Source organism: Kazachstania africana, chromosome 7 (assembly GCF_000304475.1).
Source record: "Kazachstania africana CBS 2517 chromosome 7, complete genome".
In the NCBI taxonomy this organism is placed as follows: Eukaryota; Fungi; Ascomycota; class Saccharomycetes; order Saccharomycetales; family Saccharomycetaceae; genus Kazachstania; species Kazachstania africana.
Genome location: NC_018946.1, coordinates 153579 through 171454, shown reverse-complemented (window position 1 = coordinate 171454; position 17876 = coordinate 153579). Strand labels below are relative to the sequence as shown.

Below are 17876 nucleotides of genomic sequence, written 5' to 3'. Positions count from 1 at the left end.
TGAATTTGGTCGTTATACCGTGTATAGTAGTTGTAGTCAATTCAAGTGTCTTAAGATCTATCTTAAAATGTAAACAGCTTCTTTTGACAAAACATCCGTGATGCGCGTTTGTCAATATTGGAATATTGACTACATTAAATAAATTAAATACAGCTACACTTGGAATTGCAAACCTGCGGATGATCAATCACACTGACATCAGAAGATTCAAGTGGGAAGTCAGTGGTACTGAAACGCCGTGCAGATGAATTTAGAAACGGTGGAAGAAGGGCCACAGCTTGGAGATTCCCATGGGCTACTGGGACAGCGAGGATACTTTAATGGGCTACCGTACAGTGAATCAATGAGCACGTCTGTAGATGAGAAAAGCACAAGAAGACTTCCTTATGCATTTGATCGAAGCTTGTCTAACGTGGTGAGTTACGAGAACATGAAGAGAAATAACAGATTGGCAGATTTTCGTGTCAAGCTTGTTGTTGTTGGTGATGGAGCTGTTGGTAAGACATGTTTATTAATGTCCTACGTTCAAAAGACATTTCCAGAGGATTATATTCCCACCGTTTTCGAAAATTATGTTACAAAGATAGCAGGTCCAAAGGGGAAATATATAGAACTGGCCCTCTGGGATACCGCAGGCCAAGAAGAATACAGTAGGTTGAGACCGTTATCATACACAGATGTCGACATTCTCATGGTATGTTATTCCGTAGACAACAAAGTTTCTTTGCAAAATGTTCGAGATCAATGGTTTCCTGAAGTGAAGCATTTTTGTGGTGATACACCAATAATGTTGGTAGGTTTAAAGTCCGATTTGTATGCCCAGGATAATATAGACGATCTGGTTGACCCGAAGGAAGCTGATATACTAGCTAAGAAGCTGGGGGCATTTGTACACATACAGTGTTCTGCTAAAACAAGACAAAACATCGACGATGTCTTCAGTACGGCGATCACATCTCTCTTACCTGACGATTTGTCTTCCTCTCAGAAGAGAGGGGGTGTATCACTGATAACAAGAAAAATCAAGAGAATGTCCACTAGTAAAAAACCCTCACTGGAAATTGTGCCATCCGATGAAGAGATTACTGGTCTAGAAAGGAAGAAGAAATTCAGGACTCACAAGTGCGTCACGTTCTGAAAAATATTCTGCATCTAACAACATCATTTCCGGAGAAAGGACGTCACTGGTGGACAAACGGTATACCTCTACCCTCGTATCGAAAGTTCTTTGGCACTGACAAACACATACACATCTGCTTCTGTTAATAAGTAATAGTTTCAAAAATCATGTACTTGTAGATATTCTGTTCCATAATAATTCAGTCTTATTCCACCTTGAGCGAGATATCAGAAAAATCTTTCACCTCATACGAAAAAAAAAATGTTATATATGATCGATGTTTCTTATTGGAAGGAATTCATTTAGATTCATAGCTTTCCCATCACTTGCAAGAGCTGTCGCATATTCTAGCGTATCTACTAGACGGCTTATCATGTCAGAAAGTAACAGCGAAACGATCAAGAGACCTGCTGCCTCCACTGCTGCTCCACAACAGGTTAGAGTGAAAAAACCAAAATTGAAAAAATATAAGGCTAAGAAGGTTGATGCAACATCCCCTCTAGGTGTACTACAATTTGAAATTCAAGATTTATTGAAGGAAAACAATTTAAAGCAAGAACAAGTTGAAAATGATGTTTCTGCCATATTAAATGATTTCTCTAAGGATGAAAACTCCATTACCAGTACTTTCCATCGTAAAGTAAACGACGTTAGGATCCTAAAATTGACTTCTGGCGGGGACGGTATGGCACTCATCAATAATCCAGTTGATAGCGAGAAAAAACAGATTGTCATTGTTCCTTTTGGGTTACCTGGTGATTTGGTTAATATTAAAGTTTTCAAGACACATCCACTGTATGTTGAAAGCGATTTATTAGACGTTATTGAAAAATCTCCCATGAGAAGGGACGAATTAATTAGAGACAGATATTTTGGGAAATCATCAGCAAGTCAATTCGATTTTCTTGATTACAAAGAACAATTAAAATTGAAGAGAGAAACTATCGTTAATGCTTATAAACATTTTGCACCAAGACTAGTCACTGAGAAATTATTACCACAGGTAGATGACACAGTTGCCTCGCCCCTGGAGTACAGTTACAGAACAAAGATTACGCCCCATTTTGATGTGCCAAGGAAAGTGAAAGTATTGGAATATAGACCGCCATTAGGCTTCAGTCAAAAGGGAAGACCGACTTGGAGAAAGGAAGCTTTGGAAGTCGGCGGTAATGGTTCGATACTAGACATTGAAGAGTCCTCACTAGCTACTGAAATTCTGAATATTGGGTTAAGAAATGAAAGAAGAAGATTTGAAAGAGAATTTTCAAAGTATAAGAAAGGTGCGACCATTCTGTTAAGAGAAAACACTATTATATTAAATCCTTCCAGAAAAGTTAAAGAACAATTGAAAGAAGGTTCAAGAGACGAAAATGGTGAAATCAGTTATATTGAAGTAGAGGACAAAGAACATAACGTCAAGTTGGCCAAGACCTGTGTTACAAATCCAAGGCAAATTGTCACTGAATATGTTGATGGATACACTTTCAAGTTCACTGCAGGTGAATTTTTCCAAAACAACAATTCAATATTACCTATAGTGACCAAGTTCGTTAGAGATAATTTACAAATTCCAAATTCTAAAGAGACCGAACCACGTTATTTAGTCGATGCATACTGTGGCTCTGGATTATTCAGTATTTGTAGTTCTAAAGGTGTAGACAAGGTTACTGGTGTTGAAATATCCGCAGACAGTGTATCATTTGCAGTAAAGAATGCAGAAGCCAACGGCATTAAGAACTGTAATTTTATCGTAGGTAAAGCTGAAAAGCTATTTGAATCTATCGATACTCCAAATGATAGGACAAGCGTTATACTAGATCCACCAAGAAAAGGTTGTGATGAGGTTTTCATGAAACAATTAGCCGAATACTATCCAGCAAGAATTGTTTACATTTCTTGTAATGTTCATTCTCAAGCGAGAGATATCGAATTTTTCTTGAAAGAGACGGAAAAGGGTGCCCATTATAAGATTGAAAGTTTAAGAGGTTTCGATTTCTTCCCACAAACACATCATGTTGAAAGTGTCTGCGTCTTAAGTAGAGTGTGATTTATATAACAAAAGTATATTAGATAGACATATTATAACAATGAAACATCTTCTTACTTGAATGGTGTAAAGTCGTTTTGTCATTCCACTTTTGAATAGAAAAATAAATAGGTTACAAGTAGTTCGTTGCAATAGTTAATCCGAGGAGCTTGACTACCCCTTTCTAGACAAAACACTGATAAAGTTCTAGGATAGCACTGAATATCAAGGCACAGCTTAAATAAGTCTTGGGCAAAAATTACTATCAGGAACAGGCACCATTCATCACTAAAGTATTTAAACTTGCAACCAAATCGGACCTCCTGCAGCAAGAAACGAAGGCAACCCGACCCAACTGGGAAAAAAAGTCCATTTCCAGCTATAAAAACATTCTTAGTGTCACCGGGTCTCAGCGGACTGGCAGCTGCCCAGTTGAAAGCCAACGATCCACCATAATTGAACGATCATGAATTCAAGTTATCCTTCCGACCTTTACCGTTCTAGGCATATTTCTAAGTTTTCACGTGCATCACTTGACCTCCTTTGTTTGTTTGTTGTTGTTTCCAATATGCCCGCAATTTCTGCATAAAGATTCGGACATATCAAATTTAGGTGGATCTTACTTCGCAAAATGTGGGAACAGTGGAGGTCATAGTGTATTTAAGGACAGCTTACTTTAACACTGTTCTGTTTCTGTAGTCTTGTCACATTTTAGAAAGTAGAGCGATAACCCAATGTCGAAGAAACTGGCCATTGCCACTTTACTCTATTCTGGGAGTTACTTGCCTGGTGTTTTCACATTAGGGTACCAGTTGAGAAAGATAGTTAGGGATGCAAGAATAGAGCTGATATTACTCGTTAGCAAGGAATTGTACGACACTACTCTCAGTGATTCTGCTAAGGAGCTATTACACTCTCTATATTCTGATATCATTGAAGTGGAACCGTTGAACGATCATGACGCTGTCATTAGAAATAACGCGGCCAATTTGAGGTTATTGAGTAGACCAGAACTAGCATTCACATTAGTCAAGACAAGATTATGGGAACAGACGCAATACGATCAGATTCTCTATTTGGATGCAGATACGTTACCATTAAATGACGAAATTCTTAATTTATTTGATACAATGCATAACCAAACGGAATTACAAATTGCTGCTTCGCCGGATATCGGTTGGCCAGATATGTTTAATAGTGGTGTAATGGTACTGGTCCCAAACATTGCTATTTTTGAAGCATTGCATATCTTTGCAATTAGTAATGTATCCATTGATGGTGCTGATCAAGGTATCTTGAACCAATTTTTCAATCAAAATTGCAGGGACACGTCTAAAGACGGACTCGATTCAAGAAATTGGGTCGTATTACCATTTCTCTATAATGTTACTACACCAAATGATGGATATCAATCTTCTCCTGCTATGCAATTTTTCAAAGATAAGGTTAAATTGATTCATTTTATCGGGACACATAAACCATGGAAGAAGTGGGTTTATAGACATGCAGACGGGAAAGAGTACGTCAAAAGATGGAATGGTTTATATGAGGAATTCCAGAAAGAGTATGGTCTAGTACAGAAGTTCAATAATTTATCCACTGTAGTCGATCAAAAACAAACACCCGAGGTAGAGTCACGATCTGATAACTCTCAGCATAATTATGGAGCTGTGATAGAAGCTTCAGAGAAGCAATATTCAAATACTACAGCTGATGAAGAGGAAATAATGGAACAAGAAGAATCAGTACCAGAGTATATTGAAACAATGCCAGAGCATACTGAAAGAGCGTCGGAGCGTATTGAAACAAAGCAATATGTAGCTCCAGAAACCCCAACATTTATACCGTTAGATTTTAAAGAATGGTTGACGACATTTATCAATAAAGAAAATTTCGTGCCAGAGCAAGAGGTACACAATGAATATACAGAACAACAGCCACAAACCGCTCCTGATGAACATGTAGCGTTTTTTGAGAAAGTAGAAAAGATTGAGAATCCAATTCCCGTCGAAGAAAATGAGGAAGAAGAAGAAATAGAAGAGCAACCGGAAGGTTTTACCGTAGAAGAAACCTGCCTGAACGATATTGGCTATCAAGAACCTCAGGTCTATGTCGATGAAAACAACGTAGAGGACCTTGTAACTGAGGAAGCTATGGATGATACCGTAATTGAATTGCCAAATTTCAGATTTGATTGGGAAGATGGTAATTATCTAAAAAACGTGGAAAGAAGCTTTCCTGATGATATTTTTGAATATGAAATCGAAGAAGAAAGTGTGAAGGTAGTGGATAAGGATGATGAGCCAATGAAACAAGAAATCACAAAGGAAGAAAAGGAAGATGACGGGGAAAATAACGGCGACGTAAAAGAACAAGAAGCTAAAAGCACAAAACAGCCTGTCGCATCATCTTCACAGCTCTTGCACCCAGTGATTGTACAGAAGACCGAACCTTCAAAAGCCAAGACTTACTTCCCTAAACGTACAAATAACGTCTCCTATGCGGACGTTGATGAGGACGAGGACGACGGCAAAGACAATGAAGAAAGGTATAGCAACTTTACAGTCCCGCTCGATGAACTACAAGAATTAGACAGAATACAACCCTCGCATAACAGTAAATACTAGCTTTCCAATTTGTCCAACACTTTTATCGCTATTAATGGGACGGTTCCTACATTGCTCTCTATTTTTCCTAGTGATGCTTGTCTTCCTAGTACTTACCACATATTGCAATCAGCATAACGATATACATAACTATATATAAATATACCCGCAAATGATATAATTTCTTGACAGTAATGAATAATACCAATTCCTATACAAAAATTTGGAATATAGACCTCACTTAAAACGATGACATTACCCGACTGTGCTAAAAGTGAAAAATTTTCTTGTAAAAATTTGATTTGAAGGAATTGAAATTATTATCTATGCAACCATTCCTTTCAAGTTCTATAACAGTTCTTGACATATTATTTCTGGATAATATAGTAGATATAGACTCATCAGCCAAATTATAGAGTATTAACAAGATGTCTGAAGGTATTACTGAAGTTGAAGAATCCCAAATCCAAACCAACTACGACAAGGTTGTCTACACTTTCGATGACATGAACTTAGATGAAAAACTTTTAAGAGGTGTCTACGGTTACGGTTTCGAAAACCCATCTGCTATTCAACAACGTGCTATCATGCCAATTATTGAAAGCCATGATGTTTTAGCTCAAGCTCAATCTGGTACTGGTAAGACCGGTACTTTCTCCATCGCTGCTTTACAAAGAATTGACACTTCTATTAAAGCTCCACAAGCTTTAATGTTAGCTCCAACCAGAGAATTAGCTTTACAAATACAAAAGGTTGTTATGGCTTTATCCTTCCACATGGACGTTAAGGTCCACGCTTGTATTGGTGGTACTTCTTTCGTTGAAGATGCTGAAGGCTTAAGAGACGCCCAAATCGTCGTTGGTACCCCAGGTAGAGTTTTCGATAACATACAAAGAAGAAAGTTCAAGACCGACAACATCAAGATGTTCATCTTAGATGAAGCCGATGAAATGTTATCCTCTGGTTTCAAGGAACAAATTTACCAAATTTTCACCATGTTACCACCAACTACCCAAGTCGTCTTATTATCTGCTACTATGCCAAGTGACGTCTTAGAAGTTACCACTAAGTTCATGAGAAACCCAGTCAGAATTTTAGTCAAGAAGGACGAATTAACTTTAGAAGGTATCAAACAATTCTACGTTAACGTTGAAGAAGAGCAATACAAATACGAATGTTTAACTGATTTATACGATTCTATCTCCGTTACCCAAGCCGTCATTTTCTGTAACACCAGAAGAAAGGTCGAAGAATTAACTCAAAAGTTAACTGCTGATAACTTCACCGTTTCCTCAATCTACTCTGACTTACCACAACAAGAAAGAGACACCATCATGAAGGAATTTAGAAGTGGTTCTTCCAGAATCCTGATCTCTACTGATTTATTAGCTAGAGGTATCGATGTTCAACAAGTTTCTTTAGTTATCAACTACGATCTACCAACTAACAAAGAAAACTATATTCACAGAATTGGTAGAGGTGGTCGTTTCGGTAGAAAGGGTGTTGCCATCAACTTCGTTGTTAACGAAGATGTTGGTGCTATGAGAGAAATCGAAAAGTTCTACTCTACTCAAATCGAAGAATTACCATCCGATATTGGTTCTCTATTTGCTTAAGCAAATAATCTGTAAAATGTGTTTTGTTTATTTTTCCCTATAACTTTCTCAAGTTTGGTTACTTTAGATACTATTATGTAAAATGTCCATATTTATTCTAGATAGTATAAATAAAGAATAAATAGATCTAATCTTAAAATTGTTTACTCACCAAATTGAATATCATAGTATTTTTCAGTGGTTTATTTGTTGTCGCCATCTCAGGGCATCGAAAAAAAAACTGAAAATTTTTTATGCAAGCTCATTTCTTACTTATGAGGGCATTGAATGCTGTTACAATTAGAGGCTTCAACCAGGGATAGAAGCACTATGTCAACAACTTTGAAGCTAACGAAATCCCAATTATCTAAAAAATCCATTGACTCATTACTCTCACGATGCGCTCAAGATTCAAATTTACAAAATGATAAAGATGTTCAAATAGTTATAAATACTGGTAAAAAAATGGATGTATCCAAGGATTATATACCTCGTATCATCCCTCTAACTGCATGTAAACTGTATAAACCAAAGGATCTCAGGATATTACTGATAACGAAAGATCCATCTACTCTTTACAGAGAAACCATATCAAGAGATGATACAATAAACGATTTAATTAAAGAAATTATAAGCGTGAAAAACTTGAAACGTCGGTTTAGAGGTGCTAAGTTGAGCACTTTATACAAGGAGTTTGATTTGGTCGTTGCAGATTATAGAGTTCACCACCTTTTGCCCGATGTACTTGGAAGTAGATTTTTCCATAGTAAGAAGAAGACGCCATATATGATCAGAATGTCTAAACAACTGAAAGAAAGACGTCAAAAAATGATAGAAGAATGTGATGTCTCATATATTAGGGCACAATTGAAAAGCATTTGTAAAAACACATCTTATATCGCAAATAATGATAATTGTTTGAATGTCAAAATAGGCGAAGTAGGCAGGCATAGTAGCGAAGAGATGCTCTCTAATATTCAGGATATTGTGAGATTCTTAACCGATAAGAAGGAAAAACCTCAAGGAGGTGTCATCAAGGGTGGGATTAACTCGATTTTTGTCAAGACAAGTAATAGTGTAAGCTTACCAGTTTATCAGAAAGATGACGACTTGGTTCAAGAAAAGCATTTCAATCTTGAATTATGATGAGATTAACCCATTGTGATATATTTGTGTATAAATATGAATAGCTCATATACCGCATTAACGCATTCCATCTCGTAGTTTTACATCTTTTTTCGTTTATTTACCAATTGCTCCCAAAATAGCACATAACATTAAAATTTACTACAAAATTTGCTATCCCACATATATTGCCATTCATCACAAATAATTTAAAATGATGAAGCAGCTACCAGAGTATGCACACTCTATCCTAATAAGGAGATGCCAGAGAAGCCTCACAGACTTTGCGCCGGTTTTCTCAGTGAAGTGCATTGAACGGATTCAGCTACACACAGCGTCACTTGATATTGCGATGTTAAAAAAAATTTACTGGATAATTCAGCAGAAGCTTTTGCCAATGACCCTCACCACCTCATCAATGTCATGAAACGGTCTAACGTATGCCTCCATGAGTGTGCCGAAGAGATTACTGATCTCTGTTTAACTATAGAAGTTTTTTTCCTCTTTTGAAGTATTTAGTTATGTCTTCTATATTTCTAATTTGAAGACAGAAATAACTGGCACATTTTTTCTGTTTCGAGTATAGCTTTTATTTGGAACTTGGTAGTTGTTAGTTGATTCATTCAACTGCTGCATTTTTTTTAACTATTGTCTAATGTATAAGTACGTCTAATGCAATAGAAATGTGAGACAAGAGGTTTGTCATGATCGTGTCAATATTAGAGCTGGAGAGAGTTCATGCTAATAGATCAATTGAAGAGCCGTATTCGAGGTTTTGTCTACTTAATCATATGCATTTGTTTAGTTAAGACATTCGTAATGTATAAATGGGCAAATGGTACATTTTATACTGATGCCTACTACATCAGGAGATCTGAAGAAGCTTTAAGAGCGAACCAATTACTTAGTCGTCGCTATATGCTAAGTAATGTGAAATTATCAACTAATTCTTATGTCAAACATGATACAATAGGGCCCACTCAGTTAGGAAGATTCCAAAGAGAAAATGCAACTTTGCTTATGTTAGTAAGGAATGAAGAACTAGCAGGTGCCTTAAGGGCAATGCGTTCTTTAGAAGATAGATTCAATAAAAATTATCATTATGACTGGATATTCCTAAATGATGTTCCATTTGAAGACATATTCATTGAGACAACATCAGCTATGGCTAGTGGGATCACGAAATATGCCGTCGTCCCTTCCAGTGACTGGAGCACGCCTAACTGGATAGATCAAGATTTGTATGCCAGGCAGAGAGAGTATATGACGAAGATAAAAGTTCTTCATGGAGAATCGGAATCATATAGAAATATGTGTCGTTTCTATTCGGGTTTCTTCTTCAGGCAGGAAGTTTTGGACAATTATGATTATTATTTCAGAGTAGAACCGGATGTAGAATATTTCTGTGACTTTTCCTATGACCCATTTAAAATAATGAAAGAGCAAAACAAAAAGTATGGATTTGTAATTTCCTTACACGAATATGAAGATACTATCCCTACCCTGTGGGAGGCAGTCGATGAATACATACAAGAAGACGAAGGGTATGATATTGATATGGAAAACAATATTTTTGATTTTATTATACAAGAAGATTCAATTAGTAGCGCAAAAGTTTTCGATTCCAATTCAGACTACAACCTTTGTCATTTTTGGACAAATTTCGAAATTGCAGACCTGAATTTCTTTCGAAGTGATAAGTACTTGAGATTTTTCAATTATTTAGATTCGAAAGGTGGATTCTACTACGAAAGATGGGGCGACGCACCTATTCATACAATTGCAGCCTCACTTTTCCTACGGCCAGACGAGGTAATTCATTTTGAACAAATTGGATACAAACATTCTCCTTATTTTGCATGTCCAAGTGCATACTCATATCGACTCAACCAGCGCTGTCTGTGTGATTACGCAGGCACAGGTAATATCCACTTAGAAGCGATTAGTTGTCTACAAGAATGGTGGAAATGGGGAGGTGGTAAAACATTTATGAGCAACTATTAATCGTTACCATAGGACTGTATAGCTGTTGAAGCTTGGTTAAACTTGGGCAACATATTTTGTGACGCAACAGGACACAAGGAAGACGAGATTTGATAGGGAAAATCATAAAGGAAGACGCAACACACAGAGGCAACAAGTATAGGTTTAAGATATCTTCTCCGACTAAGGTAGTATGGTAGATCATCGTAAATGACTTCTAAAATCTCTAAATTTTTGCTTAGGGGCCTTTTTCTTTTTTTGCTGCTAGAAAAAACGCCGTACTATATTTCCTACTGGATTTTGCAGCGGTTCAGTGCTAATCTTCACAAACTATGTGTAACTCGCCCCGCAGAAAGACCAAATTAAAAACGGAAACTTTTTGACAACGCAATATCATGTATTCTAATTATAATCAAAGCCCCCTGATATTTTGCAGACCATTCTATTAATACTTTCCATTAATGACGACTCGTGAGAAATACGGTAATCTTTGTAGGCTAGTATAACCTTTTTACATCATTAAGATTCTTTTGGGCAATTCGTTTAAGGGACTTCGGGCTTCTTTGCATATCTCGGCTGAAAATTTTATTTTAATCGAAAAGTTCTGAATACACTACTATTTGCAATGACTGATATCGACAGAGAGGAATGCGTTTTTTCAGGAAAAAGTGAAGGGATAAGCTAGTATGCGTGAGGAAACATTTACGAATCAAGAAGACACTTTATATTTCTACGTAATACGATTAGGATCCTTGCAGATACACCTATTCAAAAAGTTCAACAAAAAGTTCAACCTGGGGTAATCTAGTTGAAGGTGAAAAATTGGAGCTGGCAGAAGCAAAAAGGACCATCACCTTCACCAGATTTGTTATATAATTTAACGATCATGCAGACAGACAATGTAAAAGAACTGTACCGCATGCTTCGGAAGTCAAAAGATTCCATGCTTCTTAGTTGCGCTATCATGTCGACGTTTTTCTAAAGAAAAGAACAAAGACATGCTACTCCTGTGAACGAAAAAACAAGTGTATCTTGGTTTTTTTTTCCTCATAATGAACCAAGGAAATGGCTTTAATTGGGAATATTGCTTTTCTCCTTTTGGTAACTCACATACTGAGATCTGAAAAGCTCATAATGGAGATTATAGAATATAATGCAGAATTCAAATATGAGATGGATGACGAATATCTATGGGTAGATAACTTTAAATTAACAGAAGATTGGGAAATTATAAGATTTAAAAAAATGAAAACTATTCAGAAATCACTGATGAATAGATCACCATCTTATGTCGTATTGTTTCGAATGCTTCTAGACTACATCGGTCTACATACATATTCGACCCGTCTAGAAGAGAAGTCAGCATTGCTGCATTGGAGGCTAATGAAGACTCATTTGGACCATCGGGATTCACGGCGTTCACTCTTCTACCATTAAGATGCAAATCTCTTCACGTATTTTGCAGGCAGCGGAAAATGTATCGTCTTTCGAATACCCGGACACCGATTCTTTTCTCTCATCCCACCTCCTCTTTTGCTGAAAACAGTGTCTCACCTTTTGGCTGAACTATTTCGTCTGGGCAACTTGAGTCGGAGAATATTTGTTCTGTGTATTACATAAGAACCGACGGGGGGAAACAAAAGGATGTAAATCACTTCAAAATAATTCACATGTGTACCTCAGAAATAGCTGGAGAGTTCAAATAACACTTTTTTTTTACCATTTACTTTCGCGCTTCAAATTCTCCATTTCTGCGCCCATTTAAGAACCAGCCACATTGGACTACGGCATTTCTTAGAAGTTTTTTTCTCTTGATAAAGAAGATTCTCGCTGGTATTGTATTTCGGATTTAAGATTCGACGATTTGATTACAACTACGGATATGCTCTTGGCTCATCTCCCTCAGCCAGCAACTGGTAAACCTGTTTAGGAAATGACGATAGCATATCTACTTTTTATGCATTTCATTCATTTTAGTCTGGCCAGTAGTTAGTGGAGGTCAGGAAAAAATGAGGGAGAAGTATCCTTTTGTTATATCCGGCATATCCAGAAGGGATTTTCCTGCATGGGGCCCTAATTTCCTACTATTGTGCAAGTTGTTATAGACACCCAAAATGATGTCTGTATGTTTTATTGCATTTTTTTTTGTTGCCTTTTCTTCGACTTTTTTTTGGCATCTATGATTTGCATCCGAGTAGCTACATCTTTTAACACATGCTATGTGCATTATGAGCGACGATTACATTTCAGTTATATATAAGAAACACAGGCTCTTTTTTGTGAATCAAGGAAGATTATTTTTAGAACACCAATATAGATAATTTATTTCTACCCAAGTCCAGTTTGCAAAGAAAGTCAATTACGAAAAGCAGGATTTTAACATTTAATAATAACAAGAAATTCGAAACCTTTTCTTTGCCATCGTTCTTCGGTAAGATGCCTCCAAAATTATTTTTAAGGCGTTCAAGAGAACAATATACGTTTTTATCTTTACTTGCTAGTGTATTATTATTCATTCCATGCACACTAGCTGTGACCTTCACTGGTAGTGATACTATTGGTGGTTATACCTTCTTTTTTGAGACTGTTACTATTTTCAGCGAATCCATCCTAGTTATCAACAGTAATTTAGCTGGTTGGGTTTTTGGTGCAACGCATGACTTTTTTTGGTGACGTTATCAACAATGGTGAATTATGTATTATTGCATCAGGATTGTGGTCTATGAGTGCCAATTTTACAGCTATTTGTACAACTATGGTATCTTAGTTACAGACGGTTCAAGTTCTCTCGAAAGTATGGGCGTTGGCGTAACTGGTAACACTTTTTACAATTCAGGTGAGTTCTTTATTGATGGGGGGGCCATTGCTAGTGGTTACACTTTCAGTAGTACCAATTTCGACAATTCAGGGCTTCTACAATTTGCCAACAATGCTGTAGCAACACTCACACTGGGTTCAGGTACAATGACAAATACAGGTACAATCTGTTTAGAGGATACAGAAGCTACTCTGGATGCTGCTGTGTTAGGTGACGGTTGTATTGTTCTGAATGACTCAGGCCAATTAACAGTGGACCCTTCAACATATTCGCTGGGAGATCAGACGTATGGCCTCTTCTTCAGCGGTAGTTATCCTCGATGCAGCAATACTGCCAGCACAGCAGTAAAAGTCAGAGGTTTTGGTGACAGTAATAAGATAGAAGTAAACACCTGTGTGCTTAAACCCATTTCAAGCGTCTCCTATGACTCTACAACCGGGATACTGACCGTTACCGCAAGTTCGTTGCTAAGTTCAACTAATTATTACTTCGATGTAGGTACCGGTTATACCAGCTCTGACTTTAGTTATTTGATTAACTATGTCGCGTATTTTGATGATCCACCAAACTCTACTGTACCAGACTCATGTACATGTGGACAATGCCCGTTTGTTCTTCGATTACAGGTTTAAGTACGCTTTCTAACGATTACACTGGTAGTTCAGAAACGCTTCCATCAAATTTTTTGACAACTGTAGTTCATACAAAGTTAACTGATACAGAATATATCTCCTACTACTACACAACTGACGGTTCAGAAACGTTGATTGCATCTACTACTTATCCCGTGACAGATGGAACCACAACTTCGATGCCTACCTACACTTTCCCCTCCTCTACACAAAGCTCAACTTTATCTATAGTTGGTTCATCGAGTGAAGCAAGCTCCTCAGGGATAATAAGTTCATCAAGTGAAATGATGTCTTCCAGCGCCATAACCTCCTCTGATAATCCAGAAACATCATCTGTGATCAGCTCCTTACCTGATTACACCACTACTATCACTTCTGGCTCTTCCACTGTCACCGCAGTTGTTTCCGAATACACTACGACTGACTCTGCTGGTAGTATGTACACTGCTACCTCAACCCCTCCTGTCAACATGGAGCCTGCATATGGCAGTAGTACGATCGGTGGTAGATTGAGCACTAGTATCAACACTATGCCAAATTTGAGTGGTTCCTCGATATCTTTACCGGCAACGACTAGTACTAGAGCGATTGGTGGAGATGTTCTAGAAGCACTAAATTCTGCGTCTGCTTCTCCTTCTACTGCCTTACAATCTGGAAATCCTGTTGAGACTTCGACTGGCTTGCAATTTGCAACTAGCGCTAGTGTTATTGGCTATGAAGCTGGTTCCGCGTCTGTGAGCATAAAGGGCTCAGTAAAGCTTTTGTTCAGCTCTTTAATGATTTTAACCATTGTATTCTAATTCTAAAAATACAATGTTATATGCAATGATTTACTTAGTTCTTACTATGATACCATTTGAATTCCGTTCTTTTATGAGCAAGCCTCTTACATTAAATGGTTCAATGAACAAAAATATTCAGTATAATATTTTTACAATGCCTACTTGACTATAAAGAAATTCAGTGTTATGAGGCGGTTGATAAAAGGCTTCAAGATCTCTGTAAAAATCTGACAATGACAGAATAGCATTATTTTATATGGGTGCTCTGTTACTATTATATGGGCTCATCAAGAGGATGTGCTTCAGAGACAGCTCTTCAGTAGTTGTAATGCAATTATCGCTTTGAATTAGTCCTTAGGTCTGTAGCGATATTGGGAACGTTCTCTATGTTGCAGTTTCTAACAGGGGCGCAGTGTTATTTAAGTCAATAAATAATGAGCACATCTCATATCCATAGCCTTTTATTACACGGTAAATTATACAATCTTGAATTTCATTTTTATATACTCTTTGTTCTCATGTCACATTAATAACAGCATTTCCATCCTTCATTACGAGATGCTGACATTCTGTAAAAATGGCATGCCACTGGTGTAGTGTCAATCTAGCATGCCATTCTTTGATTTTCGGTATGAAATGGAAAAGAGAACTGGAATCAGACCGTTCATGCCAGATTAGTCGAATAGCAATCAAACAACCATCATAGCTTGGCCATACATGGCAATTTGCTCTTATGACAGTGTCTATATATAACTATGTTATATGTCTATATAGAGCATTGGTTTGTGGGTTCGGGTAACGAGAGAACGTTGAGGCCGAATTTCTTTTAGAAATTTCAGATCACTTAATTAGTTAGGTTAAGTACGATTCAGTTTATTAAAAGAAAAGAACTGGTTTGGAGGGATTAGTTCTTTGCATAGGTGGGTTCTTATAGATTCATTCCGTTCATATTCTACATATATTCCTAGTAGCACTGCTTTATTCGTGTGTTTTTGCGTCTCGTCTTCTAATTTTAATTAATATAACTTCTCCCACTTCCATACCTAGATGAGTAACAATCAGAAAAATAATGACCCTTTGTTAGCTAACTTGAATGCATTCAAGAGCAAAGTTAAGACGGCACCTGTTTTACCCGCAGCTAGAATTGCTAGTCCGTTAAGAAAGAGACTAGCTTCTCAAGTGAAACAGGAAGAAGAACAGGATAAAAAACTATCAAGTGATGACGACATCAAGGTAATAAAAGAGGAGAGAACTAACATTACCAATTCACCATCGAAGGAAACTCCCGAGGTGATGGATTTGGTATCGGAAGATGAATATGACGACTCTCCATCCAAGAAAGTTAGACCAGGTTCTATCGCTGCAGCTGCCTTGTTAGCATCTCAATCAAATATTTCAAAAAGTCACGATTCCTCTAAATTATTATGGGCTACTGAATACATTCAAAAGAAAGGTAAACCTGTGCTATTGAATGAGTTGATGGATTATCTTTCATTGAAACCAAACGACAAAGTCTTGGAATTATTGAAAAAATTAGAAAAGATACAATTTGACGCTAAGAAGAATACTTTCAAATATATTTCTACTTATGATGTGCATTCAGCTTCGGAGTTATTGGCTCTATTAAGATCACAGGTTACATTTAAGGGTATTTCATGTAAAGAATTGAAAGATGGATGGCCACAATGTGATGAAACAATAAATCAACTGGAGGAGGAAAATAAGATACTTGTGTTGAGAACTAAAAAGGACAAAACACCAAGATTCGTTTGGTATAATAATGGGGGAGATCTAGACAGAATTGATGAAGAATTTGTCAAGACATGGGAGAATATTCAATTACCACAATTTGCGGAATTACCAAGAAAGTTGCAAGATTTAGGTTTGAAGCCTGCTAGTGTCGATCCTGCTACGATTAAGAGACAAACTGCTAAAGTGGAAGTCAAGAAGAAGAGACAAAGAAAGGGTAAGATTACTAATACACATATGGCAGGTATCCTAAAAGATTATTCCCATAAAGTGTAGGAGGAATACGAATTTTTTTTATTATTATAGCTACTTTGATTAATACATGGTATGTATACGGGACTAATATACAAGAAGCAGAAAAATAGATATGTAAGTATGTTTATTTATATATTGAAATGACGTGAACATCGCTATTTTAATGATGTTGAATGAATAAATGAATTTGCTAACGATCTATTTTTTGTCTTTCTTCTTCTTATCTTTTTTCTTCTTCTTTGGAGAATCATCAGTATCGTGATGATGACGTTTCTTTGAAGATTTGGTCTCTGTTGAAACATTTTCGGTGACATCGAAATCCTTAGCATCGTAGCCTGTAGCAAAATGTCTCATAATAAGACCATCAACTTGTGGAACATCTTTACGTGATACTTTTAATTTTTCCACATCAACGTCAGGAATATCCTTAGACTCACTGATAGTGAACACTTTGTCGAATTTGACATTGGCATCTTTCTTATTGTTCAATACTACCAGAGATTCTCTATCGTCATCAGGAATCAATACACTTAAATTTTCTACAGCATCTTTAGCATTCTGTTCAATTTCATATAGGGATTCGGAAACTTTAACGGACGTGGACCCATTATCGGTGACGGGAAGCGTCTTCAATTTTGAGATATCTAGACTAGCAGGGAAATTAATCAGCCATATTTCACTATTTGATTTTCTCAAGTCTTTCAATCTATCCACTGGAAATTTTTTCAAATGTTTGCATTTCTTGTAATCAGCTGGCGCAACAAAGACCTGACCATTATCGTCAGACTCCACGTCGGAATCTGAAACATACTCCTTAGACAATCTGGACATCACCCTAATTCACTACCAGAACTTCTATCACATTCTAAGACTTACAACTACCAAAAGATGCTTAAGCTCATCGCTAAAATTTTTCAAGACAACGCTAGAAAAAAAAAAAAATAACACCCCAACACCACGGTTATGCCCTATTCAAAAACAAAAATTTTCAATTTTCCAAATGCAATGCGAAAGCGTCTGAAGAAAAAAGTATAAAAGGCGTTGAAATTTCAACTTTTTCGATGGGAATTTGTTTGTTCTGCTTTAGTTGTGTTCTTGAATAGAAGAAGAGTATAGCGAGTATCGGCGCGCTTCTACTACCATAGCAACTGCCATGATGTGACAGTGCTTCGTTGCTCGTGTTGT

At 37.0% G+C, this 17876-nt stretch overlaps 10 protein-coding genes across 10 annotated transcripts; 9 read left to right on the top strand and 1 right to left on the bottom strand.

Annotated features, from left to right (window-relative positions):
• Positions 1 to 244: 244 nt before the first annotated feature.
• On the top strand, positions 245 to 1138 carry RHO4 (Rho family GTPase RHO4; the record flags this gene model as incomplete). The annotated part of the gene is made up of 1 exon (XM_003958187.1): positions 245 to 1138. The coding sequence occupies one exon, from the start codon at positions 245 to 247 to the stop codon at positions 1136 to 1138; it is 894 nt and encodes a 297-aa protein (XP_003958236.1).
• A 259-nt stretch (positions 1139 to 1397) lies between these two features.
• On the top strand, positions 1398 to 3167 carry TRM2 (tRNA (uracil(54)-C(5))-methyltransferase; the record flags this gene model as incomplete). Its single annotated transcript, XM_003958186.1, has 1 exon — positions 1398 to 3167. The coding sequence occupies one exon, from the start codon at positions 1398 to 1400 to the stop codon at positions 3165 to 3167; it is 1770 nt and encodes a 589-aa protein (XP_003958235.1).
• Positions 3168 to 3880: 713 nt separating this feature from the next.
• GLG1 (glycogenin glucosyltransferase GLG1) lies at positions 3881 to 5773 on the top strand (the record flags this gene model as incomplete). The annotated part of the gene is made up of 1 exon (XM_003958185.1): positions 3881 to 5773. The coding sequence occupies one exon, from the start codon at positions 3881 to 3883 to the stop codon at positions 5771 to 5773; it is 1893 nt and encodes a 630-aa protein (XP_003958234.1).
• Positions 5774 to 6180: 407 nt separating this feature from the next.
• Positions 6181 to 7368, top strand: TIF1 (translation initiation factor eIF4A; the record flags this gene model as incomplete). Its single annotated transcript, XM_003958184.1, has 1 exon — positions 6181 to 7368. One exon carries the CDS (start codon positions 6181 to 6183, stop codon positions 7366 to 7368), a length of 1188 nt encoding a protein of 395 aa, XP_003958233.1.
• Positions 7369 to 7677: 309 nt separating this feature from the next.
• Positions 7678 to 8493, top strand: UTP30 (Utp30p; the record flags this gene model as incomplete). The annotated part of the gene is made up of 1 exon (XM_003958183.1): positions 7678 to 8493. The coding sequence occupies one exon, from the start codon at positions 7678 to 7680 to the stop codon at positions 8491 to 8493; it is 816 nt and encodes a 271-aa protein (XP_003958232.1).
• A 717-nt stretch (positions 8494 to 9210) lies between these two features.
• On the top strand, positions 9211 to 10476 carry KTR2 (mannosyltransferase KTR2; the record flags this gene model as incomplete). The annotated part of the gene is made up of 1 exon (XM_003958182.1): positions 9211 to 10476. The coding sequence occupies one exon, from the start codon at positions 9211 to 9213 to the stop codon at positions 10474 to 10476; it is 1266 nt and encodes a 421-aa protein (XP_003958231.1).
• A 2673-nt stretch (positions 10477 to 13149) lies between these two features.
• Positions 13150 to 13905, top strand: KAFR0G00620 (uncharacterized protein; the record flags this gene model as incomplete). Its single annotated transcript, XM_003958181.1, has 1 exon — positions 13150 to 13905. One exon carries the CDS (start codon positions 13150 to 13152, stop codon positions 13903 to 13905), a length of 756 nt encoding a protein of 251 aa, XP_003958230.1.
• Positions 13906 to 14084: 179 nt separating this feature from the next.
• KAFR0G00610 (uncharacterized protein) lies at positions 14085 to 14705 on the top strand (the record flags this gene model as incomplete). Its single annotated transcript, XM_003958180.1, has 1 exon — positions 14085 to 14705. One exon carries the CDS (start codon positions 14085 to 14087, stop codon positions 14703 to 14705), a length of 621 nt encoding a protein of 206 aa, XP_003958229.1.
• Positions 14706 to 15734: 1029 nt separating this feature from the next.
• Positions 15735 to 16712, top strand: TFA2 (transcription factor TFIIE subunit TFA2; the record flags this gene model as incomplete). Its single annotated transcript, XM_003958179.1, has 1 exon — positions 15735 to 16712. The coding sequence occupies one exon, from the start codon at positions 15735 to 15737 to the stop codon at positions 16710 to 16712; it is 978 nt and encodes a 325-aa protein (XP_003958228.1).
• A 177-nt stretch (positions 16713 to 16889) lies between these two features.
• On the bottom strand, positions 16890 to 17522 carry RPA34 (DNA-directed RNA polymerase I subunit RPA34; the record flags this gene model as incomplete). The annotated part of the gene is made up of 1 exon (XM_003958178.1): positions 16890 to 17522. The coding sequence occupies one exon, from the start codon at positions 17520 to 17522 to the stop codon at positions 16890 to 16892; it is 633 nt and encodes a 210-aa protein (XP_003958227.1).
• Between the last annotated feature and the right edge of the window lie 354 nt (positions 17523 to 17876).